Source organism: Melopsittacus undulatus, chromosome 8 (genome assembly GCF_012275295.1).
Source record: "Melopsittacus undulatus isolate bMelUnd1 chromosome 8, bMelUnd1.mat.Z, whole genome shotgun sequence".
NCBI classification, from domain to species: Eukaryota; Metazoa; Chordata; class Aves; order Psittaciformes; family Psittaculidae; genus Melopsittacus; species Melopsittacus undulatus.
The window spans coordinates 11,173,931-11,197,055 of record NC_047534.1 but is presented as its reverse complement, the minus strand read 5'-3'; the positions used below and the strand labels follow the sequence as shown (position 1 = coordinate 11,197,055).

The 23,125-nt window shown below is 49.5% G+C and overlaps 2 protein-coding genes across 8 annotated transcripts; one reads left to right on the top strand and one right to left on the bottom strand.

The window, feature by feature from the left end:
- Window positions 1–37: 37 nt before the first annotated feature.
- On the bottom strand, window positions 38–18,858 carry LUC7L (LUC7 like). Of its 7 annotated transcripts, none has more exons than XM_034065155.1 (12): window positions 18,709–18,858; window positions 17,916–17,986; window positions 16,712–16,806; window positions 12,719–12,817; window positions 11,914–12,024; window positions 11,060–11,203; window positions 10,455–10,631; window positions 9,526–9,614; window positions 6,066–6,146; window positions 5,098–5,127; window positions 4,003–4,167; window positions 38–1,593 (listed from the first exon to the last, which is right to left on the bottom strand). In XM_034065155.1, the coding sequence occupies exons 4-12, from the start codon at window positions 12,812–12,814 to the stop codon at window positions 1,452–1,454; spliced, it is 1,035 nt and encodes a 344-aa protein (XP_033921046.1). In that variant the 5' UTR covers window positions 12,815–12,817; window positions 16,712–16,806; window positions 17,916–17,986; window positions 18,709–18,858; the 3' UTR covers window positions 38–1,451. The 7 variants fall into 7 exon arrangements, with proteins under 7 accessions (XP_033921046.1, XP_033921047.1, XP_033921048.1 ...); XM_034065156.1 differs by lacking the exon at window positions 18,709–18,858 and adding an exon at window positions 18,272–18,397; XM_034065153.1 differs by lacking the exon at window positions 17,916–17,986 and adding an exon at window positions 2,915–2,976 and having other exon boundaries at window positions 1,458–1,593.
- A 3,061-nt stretch (window positions 18,859–21,919) lies between these two features.
- On the top strand, window positions 21,920–22,606 carry PERCC1 (proline and glutamate rich with coiled coil 1). The gene has a single exon (XM_034065708.1). It carries the CDS (start codon window positions 21,920–21,922, stop codon window positions 22,604–22,606), a length of 687 nt encoding a protein of 228 aa, XP_033921599.1.
- The last annotated feature ends 519 nt before the right edge of the window (window positions 22,607–23,125 follow it).

Here is a 23,125-nt window from a genome sequence, read left to right as displayed (position 1 = left end):
CGCCGTGCGGGGGCCCCGCAAGAACGAGTCCGGCAGCGGTGAGAGCCACAAACACAGTCTTTAATGCGATCAGACCGGAGAGAACAGCACAGGCACGTACAGACACCCCGAGAGCGCCCCGCCGCCCCCCCCGCACCGGCACGGGGGTCACAAAACAATACGCGAACCGCAGGTTAGATGTAAAACAACAGGGATGGGGTCGCATGCACTAAGGACTAACACCGAGGGGGCGCGGGGAGGCCGCGGGGAACCGAAACTGTTAAAGCAGCTTTACGGGAAGGGACGAGCACCGGCCGGACCCCCCGCACCGGGCACGGCCGGAGCACAGGCTGACAGTCACGCTCTAGGTCGCGTTAGGAGAGAGCAGTGTTTAGTGACACCGGCCTCAGCGAGTTGAGGAGCAGCAGCCAGCCCCGTGCCCCGACAGCGCCCAGCGCGGCTGGCAGCAAGTGCGTTACTCACAGAGCACCGGTCCGGGGTCCGGGCTGTGTCAGGCACAGCGGGGGGGGCTCCTCCCCACTGCAAAATAAACCTAGTTACAAACAAGAGAGTTACAATATGCAAAGTTCCTCCACACGTTGGTGCTGAGGTCCCAGGTACAGCAGTGCGCTGCTGGCAGCTCCAGCCTTCCCTTCCCTCACCCTGGCCCTGGCCTTTACTCCAGCCCCAGTCACCTCTGCTTCTTGGCCACCTTCTGCCTGCCTGGCCTTGGATAAAACACATACACAGATGTTTTTTTTCGCAAGTCAGAAAACACCAGGAAGTGGCCCTGACTCCAGAGTGCACAGAAAACAGGCAGGCTGGGTCTGTACCCCGCTACTGAAGACACTGGCCCTGATTTTGCACTGTTCTGTTTGTATCTGAACTGGACAAGTACTTAAACCAGACTTGAGCCCCTCTTAAAAATGTGCTCCAGATCATCTGGTCATCCTCACAAAAGATTACAGCTTTCAAAATGGGCAGATCAGGGCCAAATTTGGTCTGTCTTGACTTAGCTGCAGTAGCAAGGCAGCTCTCAAAATGCTGGAGGTGTAAAAAAAGAGGTAAGCGCTAAAAGGAAAAAAAAAACCCACTTCTGAATTTCATATAAACAGAAGGAGAAATTAATTGAGAACCAGTGCTACTGGTGTGCTCACAGAAGGTCAGGGAGATCTTTAGGGAAGGGCTGAAGCGCTGCAGAGGTGGCCGCGGTCACTGGGTCAGACAAACACAGTGTGGCAGCCACAGGCCTGAATTGGAAACGATCCGTCCAGATTTATTGATTCCTACTAAAACAAGATCCTGTTAAACAGTACGTAACTCTGTCTCTACAAACTCACAGCTATCTGCCAAACAATAAAAATTCCAAACTACAAAAGATGAGTTGTATTCAGTAAATATAAATGGGGAATTTAGGCTTTGTGTAGAATGTTTTATCAGACTATTTACAGTGCAACACAGATCATTTGAGTTCAGATCTCGCCAGCTTCTCTCTCTTCTGATCTCTTGGAACGAGATTTGCCATTTGTGCTCTCGTGCCGCCTCTCAGAAGAGCTCTTCTCTTTCCTCTCTCTGTCTCGTGACTTTTCTCTTGAAGATCGATCTCTAGAAGATCTGAAGTACAAAGTTAACCATCGCTATGAGCTTCATAACTAAAAGAGTTTCAAATACTCACAAAATGACAGCATATTTCCCTAAAAGGGCTGTGGCATAACACAAGTTCTGTGCAGAAATGTGCCTAGGTACTGCACTGCAGGGACTGGAGCCCTGAGACAGCAACCCTGGGACCTCCACAAGCTTTATGTAGGAGAACACCAGTTTTACAGTGCTAAACGCACAGCTCAGCCATTGTTACTTTCTCCTTGGAGTAATCCTTTCAAGCTGTGGCTAAAAGGGCTCTCTGAGGTCTTCCCTGGGCCCCTTGTTAGTTAACTGGGCCCTGCTAAAGCACTTCCAATTTCTTCCTCACCTATGACTCAGCTCTGCTTGTGTCTTCTAGAGGTTTTTTTCATTATGCGCTAAGCTAGTGGCTTTCTGCTCAACAATTGTAAATATCAACTGTATTCTCTGGACTCAAATGCTTGCTCAGCTCTGGCATTTTTACTGTGCAGCCTGACAAGCATGGTCCTGGGCAGCCCCCTGGGTTCAAAGCCAGGGTGATTCAGATTTACATTCACAGCCCACACCACAGGCAAAGCCTTTCACAGCTGGCTCAAAGGACAGCTGCAGATTCAGCAGCGCTTCACTGCATCAGCCCACTCAGAATTAAGCAGAAGGCCCACTCCAAAAAGGCTGTTTTCCTGCGTGATTTACACCAGCTTATTGGCTCACAGCCTTCAAAAGGTGCTGATTCAGAATGAGCCCTATCTGCCCAAGCCCCTTCAGAAGTAGGCAGAGGCTCTCACAGACCCTGCAGGGCCACGACATTTTACTGATAGACTAAGCACACAGGTTTTTCTTTACAGTCACAAGAAGAGGACCTGGCAGGCACCTCAGAGGTTCCAGCTTTCATTCACATTGATTGTAAGGTTTGGAAATACTGCACAATTGATACATTAAAACCTTGCAGCTCTCTGTATCACAAGCCATTTCATTTTCATTAAATGGTGACATTTAACCAGACAACAACACGCATCTGTCTGATATTAACTCTTTTCCCACAGCAATGCCTGTTGCCCCAAGATTTCCAGATCCTGTGACAGCCTGTTTTCTTCTACAAGTGAGAGCTCAGACCAGAACCTGAATGCAGGTTTCATTAATTCAAGGTGAAAACAGAGGCTACACTCATTCAATGAACAGGGGTTTTTCCTGTTGGTTCTTTGGTTTATTTTCTTAAACTGACCCTTGTCTCTCCCAAGTTGTCAGCCAGCCAATCCCCCTACAACCTCCATGGGCCGATTTGAATGTGTTCAAGGTTTTCGAAGTAATCCCTTACCTGCTCTTTAGTAATAGTTATTACAGGGTCTTCCTCACTTCCTAATTGTCCAAACTTCTTTTCTTTATTTTTCATGTTCAAGACAGATTTAAAAAAGGACTTTAGTATCTCAGCCATTGGAGAATTAACAGTAGTTACACATCCCCCCTCAATCATTAAGATATATTTTTTCAGACCATTATTTCCCTCCCCAGCATCAGGTATCTTTAAAACCTGTTCTTACCCCTCAGCTAAAGTGACACAAGACACCCAGCAGTCGGTTTGTTTCTAGAACTGTACTTGAGCAGTGGTGCCTAATCAGGTGAGACAGTGCTAAAGCACTCCCCTATGAATTAGGAGGACTTAAAGCTTCAGCAAGCTTTTCACCTGGTGACAGACTTGCTCCTGGGCTTAAAAGAGCTGCAAGGAAACACAAGGATTCAATTTTTCTAATACTCCTACATATGCTTGTCTCATCCTTCCTCCAACACAGTAGGTGTTTTGATGAGTTTCAGAAGAGGCTTAAAGCCCTTCCTCTAACTATAGCACTTCTCCTCAACAACAGGAGAATGGTGTAACTCCTCCTCATGGCCTCCTTTTTCCCTCCCTCCAGTGCAGATTCCTGAAAAATCCCCTCTCTCTCAAGCAGCTTTCTAACAGATGACTTCCCCCAGATCCCAAATCATACACTTCCTTCCCCGTGCCAGCACTGAAAGAAGCTGGGAAACAGAAGGTAACCATAGAAATATCACGTCAAAACTGCCTCTCAGTTACTTGGCTTTCACAGGCCTGGGAAAGCTCAATTAGCTCAAGCAAGCCTTTGTGCTGCTTCTTTTACAAGAAACCAGCAATTTCTCACAGCTCAGCACTGCAAACCAGGGAGCCATTTCTATCTCCTAGATTTGTCCTCTCATGCTGGCACCTCACTGTACAACTGCACTACTGCTGTAATGTGAGGCCACCTACGACCAGCCACTGGGAAGCCCTGCTTTGGCCCAGGAGCTGGCACAGGACACTGCAGCTGCTAACATGAGAATCCTGTTGCACTTCTGCTCACTCTAAAGGACCGGGAGGCTCACTGCAATGCCAAGGATTCACAGAATACATACTTGTGTTTTGAACTCCTGTCTCTGGACCCCCGCCGGTGACCTCTGCTGTGGCTGCGGGAGCGGCTCCGGTGGCGTCTGTGTCGGTCACGGGACCGGGAGCGAGACTTCCGCCGCTCACGGGAAGCCGACCTCGAGCGTCGCCGCCTCCTATCCCGAGACCGTGATCTGGAGGGGACACACATTGCCTCAGACTCAGGAGAAGGGTCAGTGCATCAGATCTGCACACCTCAGCCCATCTTTCAGACATTCTCGAGTAACAAATATCCAGAGCACCAGCACTCGCACCCCTAGCCCCATCCCTGCCAACACAGAAGGCAGATCAGCCCCAGGGTGGGCACCTCTCTCCTGGGCCTCATGCTACCAACAAAATGCCCATACCTAAGTTTGATTTGCTGAGAAGCTTATATAAAAAGCTCCCACTGTTACTGTAAGCATGTGTCAATGCCTAGAACAGAGCCTACCAGCTGTGCCTCGCTCGAAGTGAGGCCTGTTTAAACAGAAGAGAGGCCAAAGAAAGTGGCATGTGAAATTACCATAACCAGTTCGACAGTCTGCTAAGAGAGGATATTCCTTGTGGAAGTACTGCACTTTAGAAGCAGATTTGTTTCAGTCTGCTCTAAAAACTAAACAAAGGATGTCAACTTATATGGAAAGCAGTAGAGAGGAAGATCTCCAGCTACCTGACCACAGAGAATGTTGTCACATAATTAAGGCAAGCTCTCTATACAGATGGGGGACCTTTTATCTTGAATCTCTGCATTTTTCCATACGAGGTATCATACAGGTAATAGATACATTTCAAACATCACAACTATGAAAGTACTTTAGACATTTATTGAAAGCGGCATCAAAAATGTTCTTAGCCTCGTGCTCTGCTGCACACAACACTATCTGTCCTGACTAGACTACAAGTTACATTAGGCTGCAGAACACCACTGAGGTGCCCAAGCAGTGATTCCCATTTCCTTCAGGGAGCAAAACAAAGAGACTGGGGCACCGAGTGAACTTCATTTGTGACGCACAGGAAAAACCTCAGTAGTTAGATAGAAACACAAACAGGCATCTGGGAGAACTGCAAGAGAAATGTGCACTCACCTTCGACGGTCTCTATTTCTTGATCCAGACCTAGAAAGAAGAGAACAGGTAAGCAAGAGAATGTATGATATAGCTAGTGGGTTTTCAACAGAACAACCCATCCACCCTGGCAGTTCTTCACAGGAATGCAACAGCACTCCCCAAGTGATATGGCATTTTAAAAAAGCTTGCCATTATAACATTTAATTAGCTTCAACTTGGGGGCAGGGAGAATGTGTCAAAAACTGAGGAAATCTGTAGAAACACTAGTTTCTACATGCAGAGCTTCCTGTCAGAAATTAAAACGTCTACAAACCAATTCAGTCTCTTAATAACACACCACAACAAACCTTCCTGGCTGTGCATATTGGTTGTATGCTCTTTACGCTCTGCAGTCTCACGTCAGCTACATCAACTCTAACGTTCTGAAGTGCCACTCTCCAGTCAGAAAGATACTGATTCCTTTGAGGTAGTTGCACATCAAAAAGCTTTTAATAAAGAGAAAGCAGTATTTTCTCACTCATCAGATTTGTTTAACAAACATTAGGAGGAAATTTGCATCAATGGTATTTTCCCTGAAAAGAGGTAGAAAAAAGGAGGGGACAGACACAATGAAAGAACAATCACTGAAAAGTAACAGTGACACTAAAAATCCCTCATCCCAGACTTAGAAAGCCATTTCAGAAGAACAATCCAAGCCTCACTATTACTCCCACATTTCCATGGCTTCAGAACTCATGTGCGGCACTCTCAGCTTAATGCTGCATTAGCTTTTGGCAGTCTGCAAATAACAATGTCTCAATTCGCTCAACTTCTGCAGCACCATTACTCAGCACCACGTAAAATACTACTCTGTGAAATATGGGCCTTCCCTTTTTCTCTATGGCCACATTTCAGAGCCAGCTTACACCAAAACATCACACCCTGTGCGAACAGCCTCTTTTTGCTTTAACTGAGAAGTGGCTGGTCTTAGTGACTTAGGGACTCACTCTTGTAACTGTTCCTGTCTCCCCACTGTGTACAGGCTCGCAGAGGTGTTCCATTTACACAGCCACAGAGCTGTTGGAGCACTGTAACAAGAGATGAGGATGAAAGCTACACACAGGTAAAATTTTAAACAGCGATAAAGAAGCATCTATTTTAATAATATCAATTAAACCTGTACCTGGATAAGACAAGATAAAGAGAATCAATGTGCACTGACCTTCCTTCACAATGAAATGGGATTGTTCAATCATGGTAAAAACAAAAAAAAACCCAAAATGTGGGCAGCAATTCAAGTAGAACTGTAAACAGCGTGGAGCTGAACTTGGAGTCAGGCAAATGGACCATGATCTGAAGCAACACACAAGACAACCAGATGAAGGCAGAGCTGCTAAGCCAGGAGAGCAAGGCAATAACCACACACCTCCTTTTTCATGGAGCAGAACCTGACGGAGCAGCAGGACCCCCTCTAGATACCTGGCAGACAGCTGTATTTTTTTTTGTGGTTGTAATTACTCCAAGTTCCCAATGTTCTTTTCCTCCTGATCACTTTATTCTGAATGACCAGTGCACACATTTACACAAAGCCCTTCCATAGCCTGTGAAAAGCTTGGCTGACCTTCCATAACTGTAATCTGAGCAGGAATGTGTACAATAACCTGGTAATCACTCCCCAGCACTAAACTTCAGAATCCAGGAGGCAGCCAGCAAAAGAAGCACTTTCCTTACTAGCCTGAATCAGCAGACAGGAGAAGAGAGCTGTCCAGAGGAATGACAAGCGGAGCATATTTATTTTTTCCTCTTTTTTTTTTTGGTCCTGTATCACACAGGCTATGTGCTGAATTTCACAACTTGTGTGTTGTTTAACTTTATACAAAGGAAACCCATCTGGCAACTCCACCTAAACCTGTTTGCTGGCGTACTCAGGAAGCAAATCAGAGGTCTGCACTTCCAAGCATGCCACCTCTCCACAGAACTTCTGTCTTAAGAGATTACTGGGTAGCTCGCAGCCACCAGCAACACCAAGGGACTTCTGTTTATTTACCACTAGGGCTAACAGCCCACTTCCCTAATCCTTATGCAGAAATTACAGTTTAGTTGACAAATTAATAAAGTCTGTGAGAGGTAAGAATTTCACAAGTGAATCTACAGGTTTCCATGGTACATCATAACATCTGTAAGTCACTGAAGACTTCTCCAAGTCAAGCAGTACTTTTTCTTACTGCATAACACCTTGAGTATGCTGCATATGAAGACATTACAAGAAGAGTTATGAAAGAAATATGTCTTCTGTGGTTTTACAGTTATCAAGCTCTGGTTAAGAGAGGCAGTCTCAAAGGCAGTAGAAGTTGCCCATTAGTTTTTGATGGAAAGATGCTCCTGCAAGCGCAGTGGTCCACAGCTCCCAGCAGGTAAGGGTGCTGAGAAATGGAGAAATCTGGGCTGACTCCAGTTCTGACACTGAGTGCCCACTTGGAAAACTATTTTCCTTCTTTGGGTCAAGTCCTTATTTTGGAGAGGCAAATAATTTGGCCTCCTCTGTATGGCACTGCTGACTCCTTCATAACAAGCTTTTCTTTGGTACCTTAACAGAGGATGCTTCCACACAGAGTGAGAGCAAAGGCTGACCACAGCCTTGTGCCACGCACTACTTGTAGCACAAGTAGTACTATGTATGGAATCAGCAAGAGCCCAGACTTTAAGCTAACTCAATGCAGTTTTTAAACCCTTCCTACTTAAAAGATTAAGTGGTCTTCAAATCCCCTCATCAGATTCATCCACATATGGACTATTTCTGAACACAACAGGCTCCTAGCTCTCATGAACTGAGGGTTTGGGGTTACTTAAAACAACACAAAACCAAAACCACAGACATGCCACAGAAGGAAGAAAGCCAGTATTCTGAGGAGATGCACACCAAATAAGAGATCCAGAGGACTCTTCCTGAAGGCAACTCTGCTGAGCATTTCTCACACAAAAACGAACTCCAGGAAGAAGAGACACCATGGAGAAAGACACACTGAATCCAGGTTACAGATGGTCCTGCTGTGCGTCTGAAAGAGCCCACTACAAAGTAGCTGCACAGGAAGACATTTGTTTCACTTCCATCTTTCTGACCATAGCAATGTATCCCTTTCAATTAACTCTTGCACTCATCACCCAGTTCCAGAATCTGCAGCTCCCAAATGTAACTGACTGTCAGTCTTGCATGGATGCCAGAAAATTGTGAGTCTCTACATAAAGAGCTGCAGTTCAGGAGAAAGATGCAGCATGAACTGGTGCCTCATATGATACCAGATAATCCAGAGAGAGAGGAAATCCACAGGAAAAATTCTCCTGAATAGAGAATGCCTAAAAATCTGGGGCTTCACTGTACACCAGAATCAGCAAGCTGCAGAGCACAGAAAACCAAGCTGCTTCAATTCTGGTATTTATTTGCCAGGACTTCCAGCAATATATGCCCTGAAGCCGGCATTATCTTAGAGCATACTGCAGCTATGTATCTCATGCCTCAGACATGGATGGCTGAAATACACTCTTCAGTTGACACTGAGGGTGAAAAAGAGTTCTCCGCAGGCAGTAAAGTTGGGTTTTTAGATGCAAGAAGTACAAGAGGAGAAACACGAGGTAACTGGGGAGATGCTGTGACAATGAGAGCAGCATTCCTACTCAGCCACATCCTCTGCCTGACTACGGCAGATAACCACCCTCTCCACACCAGACTGTTTAACCAAGCTGTTGACACACAAGTGAACCTGTTCTGTTCAGGTACAGAAGAGAGAGTTTTTCCAGTTCAGCTGGCAAGATGTGGAAGAGCTTGTCCTGAGAATACCAACACCGCAGCCACTCCCACTGCTCAGATTATACACATATGAGCAGGTGACACATACGGCCTCAATCTGCGGAAGGAGCCACTCCTTGGGATCCCTTGGATCCCCTAAGAAATGTTTTCCAAAGATATGCCAAAAGCACTTTGCTGCTATTGTAGGAAAGTTTCAGAGTAAGGCAGGCACCTCACCCCCTGGCTCACATATACCAGCTCTGTTCTGCTGTCATCTTCTAGACTAGAAGCAAGGAGGGAATTTCTGCATGACTAGCACCTTCCGACCAGACACAGCCCTCACTCATCTTAAACTTCCCCACTGAGATAAGGGCATTTTACCTAGATTCAGATTTCCAATGACAAGGACTAGACCAGTATAAGCCTGAAGACTACATGGAGACCACATCTTTCAAATACTCAATGGAGGTGTGTATCTGAAATATGCAATACACATACAATTACTCTAACATGGGGGTTCGTGCATTCGTTTTCACCTTTAACTAAATGCCAGGGTGCTCAGTATCCAGAGCATGCCCAACAGCTAATCCAGCAGCAGATGCTGAATTCCAGCAATGCTCAGATACAAGAAAACAGACTACTTCAAAACCAACTTCACAAGCCAGTTACCAGCTTCCACTTACCGTCTGCCCATTCTCTCCTCTCGTTCTCTCTCCTCTCTCCTCCTCAAACGATCCTGGTTTCTCTTCTCCTGCTTTTCTGCCACTGTTTTCTAGGAAAGGAAAAGTCCACATCGTATTTCAGCCATATAGTAACATGTCAGAGATCTTCAGGAAGACTATTCTGATAGTAAGACAAAGGTAGTAAGACGAAAACATGTTCCACTGCATTTAGTGTGCTAGTTAGGATCTCTATCAAGGTTTCAATTTTCCTTACAACTTCACTAACATCCATCAGTGCAAGAAATGCCACTCCCTACTTTGCTTTGAGCACTTGGGCTCTAAGAGACAAGCTCATTAGCTCTGAGGCAAAGGACTGTCTCACCATGAGTGTACATAACTCACAATGGAACAGTGCCGAGGCCTTGTGCCAATGATCATCAGGGGCTCTGACCTCAATATACTGTCTCATGAATAAGGCACAGGATTCACCACTCTTACTCAAGCAGGCTGATGGCCTCTGCAAGCAAGGCCAGTACCAGAACTCCATTATGAACCCTTTCAGAAAACTTATCATTTCAGCAGCTGGAGACCTTTTTCACCAACAGCACAACATGAAATTTCAGTTCAAGCATTTCATTAAGACATCTCAGCTAAAAAACCCAGAGTGACAAAATTCAGCCATATCAATGAGAAAAATAAAGGTGATTGCAACAATGCAATCGCATTGCTGCAACGAATGACAGCGATGGTCTGGTTTGCCTAATTCTGACTGCACATATTTAGTTACCCAGAAATTACAGAACAAACCCAAGACGAGCCTATGCAAACCCTCATCTGAGGTTTCAGGAATTCTGCAATCAGAAATTTCTGGACTTTCACAAGCACTCTGCAAAGAATTCTGTATGAATTTAGTAAACTACAAGGAGAAGGCTTAAAACAGCGTGGATTACCCTCAGCTGATCCAGTTTCTCACGAATCTGAATAAAACCCAAGTGTAATTTGCCTCCAAAGTGGTCAGCAAGACGACGGTCGTTGTCATGGAGACCCAGATATGCTGAACAGACTTCGCACACACGGAGCTTCTGCTGCTGGAAACTGGATGCGGGCATTGAATTTCGGTATTCTTCCTAAAGGTAGGCAAAAAAAATCCACACAAATGTCAGGGAGCCCTTACATAGTCACAGCCCTCCAGAGAAAACCCTGTAAAGAACTGAACTGCTACTTTCAAGAATGAAAACCCACCCTCAATATACAGAGGTGCCATAACGAACACTTAGAAAGCACAGCTACCCTGACAGTCTCTCCCTGCAAGCAACTAGCGACCCAGTCTTTGTGAGAATAAATCCCTCCCTGCTCTGTCAGCTCTCTTCACTAGATAAAAGTTTGTATTCTTCATCTACCACATTACACTGCCAGCTGTTTGCTGGCACAAGGCTGAAACTGAACAAGGACATACTGGCAACAAAGGCAAAGAGGCAAGAACCACCCAGCTCTTTGTCATGGCTCAGCCTACCCCAGTGCTCTACTGCAGTTCATAGGAGAAGCAACACCATACCTCTGCCTCTTTCTTTTTCGCTCGGACTTTCTCCACTTCCATCAGGATCTTCTGAGACTCATCAACATTTCCTTCAGCTCCCAGCTGCTCAGCTTTAGCTAGGAGTTTTCCTATGTCTTCATTCAGCTCATGTACCTTCTCTGCCTAAAGAGATCAGGTAGTTTTTAGTAAGACAAAAAAAGAACCTTGCATGACAACTTGTCTTTTTTTCTTGAAAAAATCCTGTTTAACAAAATCAGTTGCTGGAAGATGACCATAGATCTCCAAAAGTCAAGACTCCCAACAAAAAGGAATTGGTGGGCCAAGTACAGGCAATGCAGGCACAGATACATAGCAAAGAGAAAAATGACACGGAGAGGACATCATCAATGCTGCCACAAAAAGCAGCACGTTTCTGGCTTACAGAACAAGACAGAATCCAGAAAACCAGCCTCATGAATCTTTTGTATTCACCCCATGAAGCAAGAGGAAAGTTTCCCAAAGAGGAAACTCCATGAGGATTTGTTATATGAAAAGATTACACTCACCGGATAGACTTACTATTCTATTACATTATTTCATTACATTAACATTGTAAGCTATTACATTAACACTAAACAGTGTGGGGGAGAAACCCACATGTTTTTTTGCCATGCTAAAGTGACCAATTTTAGAGTTCATGTTTTGTACTACTATGGTCCTCCGTACCGGTAAGTTTGCTACAAGAACAGCCAGAGCAGAATCTGAGCAGGATGGCTGGGAACCACAAAGCTTTTGTGGAGCCTACCTCCCAAGTATCAATGGTGTCAGAGACAACACAGCTCCAGTGCTCTCACACAGACTTTCACACCAAACATTCACTGCAAGGAAAATACCTTTGCAGACACTTCAGCACTGATCTCTTCCTGTGTCTCAGCCAGACGTTTCTTGGCCAGTTCTGTTCTCCTGTCGCACTCTGCGATGAAGGACTCCAGGTGATCCATCGCCTGCATTTTCAGACAAACAACTGTGAATAAAGGTGCCCTCTGTGCCAGACACAGCCAACAGCAATCCCTATATAACGTACAAACAGCTTCGAGAACAGATGCCTTGAGGAAAAAAAGATATGACACTTTGTAGAAAAGTAACACTTGATCCCTGCCCTTAAGTCTGTCATCTGCCTGGAACCCGACACAGTTCTTTTACTCTGACACATAAGAGGATGCTCACACAAAGACTGCTTTGCACTGGAACTTCCAATGCGTGAGCAACAGGTGCAAGGACAAAAGCACTGGAATAACATGTAAAGGGAAGATAGAATTGTTCTTCTGTCTGATCTGTTTCATTACAGAAAACTAAATCTGGGAAAGAGAAACCACAGAGCAGAAGGCTTTTAATGTTAAATCTCCTTCTGGGACAGGCCACCAGGTTACAATGACCTGGTACAGAGCAGCAGATGTTTGATGCAAGGAATGCCAGAGGAGCCTTCCTCATTAGCTGGACTAATGGTGTTGCAAGGGCCATAATTACTTTCAGTTTTAAGGCAGCAATCGAGATGACCCTGAGGAAGGGGCTCCGCATCTTGTCAGCTAACACATCAAGTAACATGGCTAGCTGAAACTTCCACTGAGCTCTACTGTTCAGTCAAATAACTTTTAAAGGCAGTTTTCATGGAAGTAACTGGAATGTCTCTGTACTCACATCCAGCTCAAAAAACAGGTCTCTCTCTTTACTTGCAATCTCATAATCTGCACGCAGTGCCAAGTCATGGATCTTTGTACACTCTCCCAGGTCCATTCGCTGTTGAAAATAAAAAGGAAAATCAATGTAAGAACCCTCCGTTATGGCAACAAACAGCAGATACTTAACTCCTGCCAACTTTCGTAAAGTCTCCTGATGAAGAAGACTCCCCCTTAACCTGTCAGTAACAGAACTAGCTAGAAGCACCACATGCTCCCTAGAACTCCTCTTCTAGGTGTTCCTGGAACAACATTAAAATACCCCAAACACTTTAAGTCCAGTCCTACTCCTTCTCTAGGTCACAGAACAGCCTTAGAAATTGCTGGAAGGACCTGGGAAGGCACAGCACACTGCAGCAGCAACTGCAAATGCCTCCTACTATGGCACAGCAAAACACACAGATTTGTACCCTACTTAAAACTCACCTGGAAAAGCACCTGTGTCAGGATGAGCCCTAGTAACAAACTGAAAGATACCAAATCTTAGAACACAGACAGAATGTTTCCGACCAAGAACAAATGGACTTAAAGGAATAAGGGCACTTGCCAGTAGATAAGCACAACTCCACACTCAACACCACGCCTAATTCTACTAGCTAGTCCCTTCCCATAGTCAGCTGCAGCCTGAAACTTTTAAACATACCCAGCAAAGCTAAATCCTATACATGACCCCATCTAAGAAGAGACTTCTTGAGAGCAGGAAGCTCTGACTTCCATGCTACTTTTCACTCCCCTTCTAATCAATGCTATTTAAATTTGTGGGGTTTTTTTCCCCCACAGTCAACAGCCACATAACCCAAAGTTAATTATGCCCTCAAACCATGGAAATGGCATTTCAACATTATCAATATGTAACAGAGAACATTTCTCAAAGTAGAAAAAGAATGACATTTTGAAAGCCAAAATAATGAAAGGCCTAAGTGTGAGCCACAGAACAAATTACAGGGTACATGTCATGGCAGAAACACCCAGCCAGCTATCCTCTTCTCTCCCAGTCACCACCAGTCCCAAGGACCCCAGCAGTTCTTGAGTAAAGATTTAAACTCCCCCATGCACATAAACTTTGAATACATGTAGATGCCACTGATAATTAATCCTGTTCACATTTGCTGAGCAATCCACATTGTGAGCTATCTCTTACGATCGCTACTAAACTGCTAACTCACTGGAAAGCCTATTTCTAGGAGAAAGGCTTTTTAATAGTAATCAGAGCTGCAGAGCTTCACCCAAGTGAAAAAGGAAAGCAGAGACCCCTACAAAATCACCCTCCAACCTACAGACTTCAGTTCACTCACATCTCCCAGCAGGGAACACAATTAATTCCCTCAATGTCATTTCCAAGCTGTGTTCTAACTGGGCAGCTTTCAGACTGACCTGTCTGCTTATTAGTGGAGCTAAAATTCAGGATTACCAGCTGATGCCACCTCTGAACGTGCTGCAGGACTTCCACTAACAGAAACATGTTTACCATCAGCTGCAGAGGCAAGTCAGTGCATGCCATTAATGATCTGGATGACAAGTCCCCCGATAACAGCATATGAGCACACTAAACCAACTTGTGTTCTCCCAGAAGTTTACTCCCTACCCACAGACACCAAGAAGAGACTATTGCAGTTTATTTAGTGACACATTTGGACAAGTTTCTGGGAATAATCAAAAAAGAATAATCACAAAAAGGCACCAAATTAAAATTGCAGCTTGTATGACCAGGACCACTGGCAAACAAAGCAAACATCAGCATGCCTCCTGCAGCTCTCAGGAATATTCCACTGCTTTACTTATGGTCTGGATTCCTCTCACTCTGAACGTGAAGGCCAGCGAATGCAACTCCATCACATTCCGCTGAGCACAGTGACCCCAGGGATCCAGCTTCCTGCTTCTCCCCAGTCAGCCTCCCACTAAGGAGTATCTGCACACATGCAGGATGCAGCAGTTAACAATGCCTCAGGGGAAGGATGCAACATAACCAGCACCAGAAGGCTTGAAGGATCTGTTGGAAGGTTCCAAAAAGAGCCAAAGTCCTGATTTCTGCAGTAATATACATCCAGAGATGCTTCACCTACGCAGCTCTCCCCTTCATGGAACACGGTTAAGATGTCAGGGAACCTGACTGAGATCACGAGGAAAGCCTACACGTTCCAGCTAAGTTTCATTGTGTGCTGGTAGAGCTGACAGCTGAAATGCTGTTCCCATTCTGGACATCACATGTTCCTTCAACACAGATCTGCAGCACCAATACTTTTTCTTGCCCCAGTAACCTGGTAACAGTGGTGTAGAGAGCTCCGCAGCTACTTAAAAAGGCTACCACAAGATAATTCGAGTGACCCATAAGACCATTTGCACAGAAGCAGTCTTCCTTCCTACTCCCCTGTAATGCTTCTGATCATAAACTCCACAGCAAGAGGACTCACTGCAGACAAGTAACATCAGAAGCAAGAGGACAAGCTTTCTCTATGGGCTTCTTAGCCCCAGGAGACTCACAACCCATCTGAACACCTCAGACTTCCTCCACACTTTGACACCTGCTCCAGCAGTCATACACGTCACTTAATGCAATTCCTCTGACTCACCATTTACTTTCTTCCTGGAAACGTACCAGAAGAGGCAGAAAGCAGCCTCTACCTGCAAAACACTGTCTGGGCCCAAAGAGACTTTGTAGACTCTTGTGTTAAAAAGATATACCCTAACAACAGTGACCTGTATGAGGGATGGAGGTGGGCAGAAGGTGATCTAAGCAGCTTTGAACTCCTGAAATGGCAGTGAGGTGATATGGAAGCTGATTGCTGAAAAATATACCTGAGCTTCAAATTAATAACAAACACAGAGATTGGTATTTAACTCTTCCAATGTTACCCTGCAATAGCATTGAAAAGCCAAAGTTTGAGAGCTCAGAGTTGAGGCAGCTTTTACTAAAGTTCTTTCTACTAATGCTGCCAGAGTCTTGCTATCACAGTGACACACAAAGAGAAAGGAGTGCCAGCCCTCCCATTGCTGGTAACCCCACTGCGTCAAACACAGCTCCTGAAATAACAACAGGAAGAGCTATAAATAACAACAGTATCTTTAAACAATCTAGTTAAATGGATGGACAATATGAACTGCCCCAGTATTTAGTCTCAAACAGGGAGGGTAAAGATGGATTTCAAACATCCACATTCATCTCCATCCTGCAATTCTGTAGCACAGCAATAGTTGCAAGAGATGTGCATTGTTTTCTTTCAAAGTCAGACTCCATCTTTCATCTGGGCACCTAAACTGAATACCTACTTCAGCAAGATCCCACTGTTAGAAGTCCACATCACGTTTTGCTCTCCGAGAGAGAGCATGTGAGCCAAACCTTTGAAAACCAGCCAGCTCTGTTCCCAGAGGGCAGCAGCAAACGAGTCGACCCAACAGTTTCAAACCAGTCAGGCAGAGTGACACACTGCTCACATCAACCAACTCTAAAGACAAAGTCAGCCTGAGCTGCAACCTGCCATTACTGTGGCAAGCAGGAATGATGAAAAAGCTGCCATGCCATCAGGGAACACGACATGGCTGAAAAAAAGAGACTGAAATTCTCCAAGGGTTAACAATTATTGCAGCACATAAGAAAACACTTGCTAACCTGAAGATGCAACCAGAGCACCCAGAACAGCAGGCTAGCTATGGTCTTGCAGCCTCTGCAATCAATACAAGTTTCAGGCCCTAAGCATCTCAAACTGCTAAAAGAGAAATAATCTTGTAAGTTCATGTGTGGTAGTGGGAGAAAAAAAAAAGATTCAAGTGAATTCTGAGAGCTCCTGACTTCAGTGGTTCCATACACAAGTCACACAAACTAAAATTAGAACTATGACAGCTCCTCAGGCGAAGAAAGCCTGATCTCTTCTAGAAAGTACCCACAACGCACAGCTAAGCCCTGTAGAGTTATACCAACATCTGCCTCCCCAGAACTCCTTATTACAAAGATACTTACTGTTCCTGCAAGGATATCATGGGGACAGCAATCCAGAAGGTGGCTCTTGCAAACACGATCGTCTGTAAACTTCACCCTTTGTCTGGTTTCATCTCCTGAAATTCATTTGTGGTTTTAAATAAGGAGACATTAGAATACTGACTCAAGACCAAAGACCTCGGTATGATCATTTCACCTTAATATGCAGATTAAAATACCTGGTGCTCCTGCTCCCCAAAATTACTCAAAAAAAAAATCTTAGAGGGTATCAGGATATTCTGGAACACTTTTAACTGGGAAAAAACACTATTTCAGCATTTAGTCATCCAGTATACCATGTTAAACACAGTGCTGGCGAGCCAAGTAATGTCCAAGGCGTGTCATCCATATAAAGAGACAGCACACCCAGGGGAGAAAAAAGAAGACAGACAGTCTGGCTCACAGCCAAAACCTTTTATGTTTTGTGGGGTTATGCCCCCCCCTTTTTTACTGTAAGGAAGGGGCAGGAGATACCAAATCCCACGCTACTGGAGGGCCATGACTCACAGAACAGGGCTGTGCTGGGCAGTTTTTATAGGTGACTGCATTTGCTCATACAACAATTAAAGCATCAGTCCATTTGGTTTGAAAACCGAATCTGCAGTCTGCTTTCCAAGGCCAGGCAAAGATGAATCTTGCAGGTCTTGGCCTGGAACACGAAGCGTGCTTCCCACCCACATCCCACCCTCAGAAGACATTTTACACTCAGGAGCCACTTAAACAAGACAATATCAGAAAAGCAAAGAAATTAAAAGTAAAAAAAGAAACAAAGTTAGTCAATACACACTGCGAGCTCCAACATATACTATACCCATCTGCATTCTTCAAGACCTCAGCTGCAGAATTTTATGCCCACTGTTGAAAAGTTTTAAAGGAAAAGTTTTCTTGCCCACACCTGCAGTAAGGAAGTCAGGGGAATGATACATAAAAGTAAAGGCAAAGTGGTAATGGTATGTGACAATTTTAAAGCTCAACTGTGTATATGACACAGGTATGTGTAATACTAAAGTATGAATATAGTTTAGGATTCGCAAGCATCCAGGAATAATGTTGTGTCTACTGAAAATGGGGGGTTTTTCTTATTTTTTTTCTTTCTAAGCTACACTTTTAAAGTTACTTGTGAAAAAAAAGCAAACACTTTTTTTTGTTTTTGTTATAACAGCTTTAAAAATTGGTTGTGACTCACGGCTCGATGAACATGAGGCTTTTCTGCAACTCCCTTGCAGATTGATGTAGGCAGGCAAAGATACACTGAACCTTTATAAATAAAATAGAGGGGCCACAATTGTTCAGTTTGTATGAAATAAAAATATGGGAAGCAATTCAACAGCAACTCAATACACAAAGAAAGAAAAGCACTTATTCACTTACGAAACAAAGTGCAAAGTACCTGCACAGCCCTGCTAACGTGCCAGAGGGGATTTAAGTACTCAGCAAGGCGCAGAAGGGAGATACAAACCGCAGCGGGAACATATTTTGCACAGGCTGTCATTTCTTTTCTTGGACAACAACTACAGCGGCCGGCTCCTGCAGGCAACCTACCTACACGCCTCCGTGCGTACGGCGCGGCCTGGGCATAGAGCCTGCTCTACCACCTCTCTCTGTGGCAGCCAGGGCCCGGAGCGGCGGGCTCCTCCCGAGGCTCCCCCACGCCGGGCGCTTTCTAGGGCCGGGGCCGAAGCGACCTACCACTACCGGGCTCCCTGGGCCGAGCTCGCCGGGCCGCCCAGAGGCGCGCCGAGGCCCGGGCCCGCTCCGCCGGCACCGCCCGTCGCGCCGCTCGCTCGCTCGGCGGCGCCAGGGCCAGGCCTCTGCGGAGCGGGCCGGGGCTCCGGCTCTGGCCCGCCACGTCCCCCGGCGCGGGCGGATCGATCGCGCCGCAGGTCCGGAGCGGAGGCAGCGGCCGCGCCGGGCCCCGCGGGGGTGAGGCGGCTGCCAGGCCGCGGCGTTTCCTGCAGGCCCCGCCCGCCCCTACTCACCGTCCCGGGCCGTGCCCATGAGCTGGTCCAGCAGGGCCCGCATCTGGGCCTGGGCCGACATGGCGGGCGCTGGCCGTGCCGCGGGGCGCGGGGGGCTCCGGGCTGGGCGGCGGCGGCCTCGACGACGGCTCAGACCTCAGCGGCGACGCGCGGCGGGCGCTGGGCGGAAACGGCCCCTCCCGCCACCGCGCGGCATGCCGGGACCGGTAGTCCGCCGGCGGGGCGGGGCGTGGCTGGGCGGGGGAGCGGGGGCCGGAGCCAGCAGCCGCTCCCCCCCGGTGCCGCAAGGCCCTGCGGGAGAGGGGGGCCGAGGGCCGGCCGCGGGTCCCCGCCTCAGCGGGCGGTGTCGGGCGGAGGCACGGGCTGTGGGCTCTCCGCTGGGCCTCATCGGCAGCGCTGACCCTGGGTGCCCCAGCACCCATTCTCAGGCCTGACCGTGTGGACCCAGCAGAGAGCCACAGCGGCTGCCGAGCTGTGCCAAGCCGTGCCAGGCCGTGCAGAGCCATCCACAAGCGGTGCTGAGCCGTGCCAAGCTGTGCGGTGCGGAGCCATTGTGGGCAGGAGAGCGGGTGGCATCAGGGCGCAAAGAGCTGCTGTGGTTTATCTGCTCCCACTCGCCGTGTTTGCCCAGCAGTGCTCCAGCGGGATGGCTGCTGCTCCCATCCCGGCGGTACCAGTCTGTTTGCAGAGGGGAGGGGGAGTGCTGTGGAGCCGGTGCCCAGCTCTGCCCCTGCAGGGTGCCCCAGGGCTGCTGCCCCAGGAGGGGAGGGTGACAGCATGGCCCTCTCCTTGCAGTGCTGCACTGTGCCACAGGCTGGGACCCCCCCTCAGCACCGGGGGACCCAGTCAGCCCCAGGGTGCAGGACGCTCAGCCCAGGGTGGCAGGGAGAGCAGACTGGGAACTGGGATCACCCCGAGAGCAGGGGACAGGGCAGCTCCAAGCAGGACTCTGGCTGTCCCCAAACCCAATGGCCATTGTCCCCAGCACAGGCAGTCACAGGGTCTGGGTGCTGTGTCAGGCTCCCACCATTCCATGCCCTCCAGCTGTCCTGCATCCTCTGGCCATCTGTGTCCTCAGCCACTCTGTGTCCCACAGCAATCTCCGAACCTCAGCCGTCTGTGACCCCCAGCTGTGCCCTGCATGGCCATTCTGGCACTTCCTGTTGCCAAAGCAGAACAGCACCTCTGGCCACAGCTGCTTTGGGACATGAGCTGCTCACCATTGTCACTGTCCTCAGTCCCTCACATGGACCAGCATGGTTCCACAGCAGAGATATGGGGCACCCCATCTGCACTTCAGTCCTCGGTGCTGGTCCCAGCCATGGGGCTGTCCCAGCTGCTCTCCACACATCATATCCCCATCTTTGCATCCGCTGGCACTGCCCAGCCAGAGCCACCACCCCTGGGCACTCAGCCCCATGCCCCCGGGACCACAGCACCCTGAAGTGCCATCTCCTGATGGTGGCCATATCCTGCTACCTCAAAAGGTTCCAAACCCCATCCAGCGGTGGTCAGGGAGCCTTACACCTGCCTTGGGGAGCACGGAGCTGGAGATGCGAGGTCCAGACCCACATGGGGGCTGCACAGCACCAAAGGGGACCCATGGAGAGGCTCCACCCGGTGCGGTGGCAGCGCCTGTTTGCAGAGGCATGGCTCGATAGGCAGTGTGTTCTTCAGAAGATCCCTACTCCAGGAGTCAAAATAGCATGAAATTCAATTTTACGCCTATTTGACAAAGCTTGATTTCACCTCCAATCAGCACGGAGATAAGAGCCCTCGGCACAAGTGCGCGGGCAGTTTGGCAGCTGGGGCTGCCGATTTAATAGGTGAATTTACAGGAACAACACTTGAAAATCCCCTGGCTAGTGAACCATTAAGGTGAGCCCTGCCTTCCGTCCCTACGTCCCTCCCCGCGCCGCTCTCCCGTTGCTGGGTGCTAAAGCAAACCCCGGCTCTATTTACTGAGTCTACTATTACAATACAGCTACCAAATATTTGCCAGCCGTCAGCTCGCTGCTCCGCTATAAATACTTCAGGCCCAGGTGGAGGGACGGGAAGGGGGAGCGGCGCGGGAGCCTATGCATGGCCAGGCGGCAGCGCCAAGGTGAGTGCCGAGCCGCGGCCCCGGGCGATGCCCTCCTGCCCCGCGGTGTTTCTGCGGCTGCAGGTGGCCGTGGGGAAGGCTGGCCCCATGGCTGGGGCAGCCCCGCATCCCTTTCCCTGCAGGCTGGAGGTACGTGGTGCCTGCAGAGGCTGAGCTCCAGGGCAGCACGGAGGCAGGGATGGGATTCCCGCGGTGGGGAGGGCACAAAGAGGGATGCATGGTGACCCCAGGGATGGCAGCGGTGCTGTCTCAGGCATGGCAGGAGAAGTACTTGTCCCCCAGGATTTGTCCCCTGCCTCATGACCCTCTCAGGGCTGGGGCAATGACATGTGGCCGGGGATGCCCTGCAATGAGACAGGGCTGGGGACCCATGGGCACAGGTAGCACTAACTAGGGGGGGCCTCATCCAGCTCAAGAAGACCCATGGTGGCAGGGTGGGTGCTGAGCACCATTGAAGCCCATGTACAGCCCCAAGGGGAAGGGGAACATCCCACTGCCCCACAGCTCTGGGGGATGTCACCGTTGCCCCTTGGCTCATGCCTCAGGGGATGTCCCTACTGCCCTTCATCCCATGAATTGGTGGAGACATCCCTGCTGCCCCACATGCAATAACTTGGGGATATTCCCATTGTCCCACATAACATGGATTTGCATGGACATCCTCACTGCCCCACATCCCATGGCTGGATGGGGATGTCCCTGTTGCCTGATGCCCCAGGGTTCAGTTAAGATATCCCCACTGCCCTATATCCTATGACTCAGTGTATGTTCCCACTGCCCCGTCTCACACGTCTCAGTGGGTGCATCCCTACTGCCCAATGTCGCAGGTTCAGTGGGGATGTCCCTGCTGTCCCGTGTTCCATAATTCAGGGCAATGTATCCACTGCCCTGTATCCTACAGCTTGGTAGGGTCATCCCTGCTGCTCCATGTCCCATGGCTTGTGGGGGATGCCCTGCCCTGCCTGCCGTACAGCACAGCACGGTCCCTCTGCCTCCTCAGGGCCAAGCGCAGTGCAGTGGGTCCGGGGGTGCGGGGTGCGTGCCACCTTCACCCGCTGTCCTGCCTGCAGGGTGAGCGCGGGCCCCAGGGTGCCCCTGCCTGCTGACATGGCTGCAGGCGTCATCCGGCCGCTGGCCGAGCTGCGGCTGCCCTCACCCTTCCCGCACGGCCTGTTGCTGCCCGTGCGCCCCGAGCCCGACTTCCCCGACCTCTCCGAGGAAGAGGAGGAGGACGAGGACGAGGATGAAGAGGAGGCAGCAGAGGAGAGCACGAGGCTGGAGCCAGCCGTCCCCAGCACTGCCGAGCCCACACTGCAGCTCCTCCGGTTCTCAGAGCTCATCAGCTGTGACATCCAGCGGTACTTCGGCCGGCAGGGCCAGGACGAGGCCGCCGGCAGCCATGGCATGTCTGAGGACTGCGGCTCACCGCGGCACACCGAGCCCGAGGCGCCGCGGGGCAGCCCCGGGGCTGTGCACAGGCTGGGGCCGCTGGCCGAGCTCTTCGAGTACGGCGTGCACCGGTGTCTGCCGCCCCGGGCGGCCAGCGGCAAGACACAGCGGCTGGAGAGGAAGTACGGCCACATCACCCCCATGCACCGCAGGAAGCTGCCGCCCTCCTTCTGGAGGGAGCCGGGCCCCGGCACCACCGGCCTCCTCCACACCGGCACCCCCGACTTCAGCGACCTCCTGGCCCACTGGACGGTGGAGCTGGGGCCGGAGCTGGGTGCCGGGCGGGAGCTGCAGCCGGAGCTGGGCCGCCCAGGGCTGGAGGCCGAGCCCTTTGCCGGGCTGTGACCCCACCGTGGCCCCCAGCCCCGCCACGTGCCGCCGGTTAATGATAAACCTGGCAGCAGCGGTGCCAGTGCTGGGCACCTGGAGCTGCTGGGGCAGAGCGGCCATGGGACGAGTGAATAAATGACTGCCGCCAGGCACCAGTGTGTGCCGTGTCCTTCGCCACCCGCCGCCGGTGACAAAGGGCCACTGCTCAGCCCGGCCCTCAGCAGGAGCCGGCTGCCCCGGCAGCAGGGAAAGGAGGGAAGTGCGGTGCCGGCAGGAGCCAGCAGCCCGTGTTTACTCTGCAGCCCAAGTCAGTGCATCCCAGTCCCTTATCTCAGCTGTGCTGGGGCAAAGGGCGATGCGGGGCTTCACAAAGCACCCGGCCGCCAGCACCCAGCGGGGACCCATCCTGCCATAAAGACCCACTGCACACCAGGGCTCCCCTGCCCCATGGTGGTGCTGGGGAACCAGACCCACATGGAGAGCAGGGCCATTTCCCACTGCTGGGAGGGCAGACGGCCCTTCCCCACAGCCCCC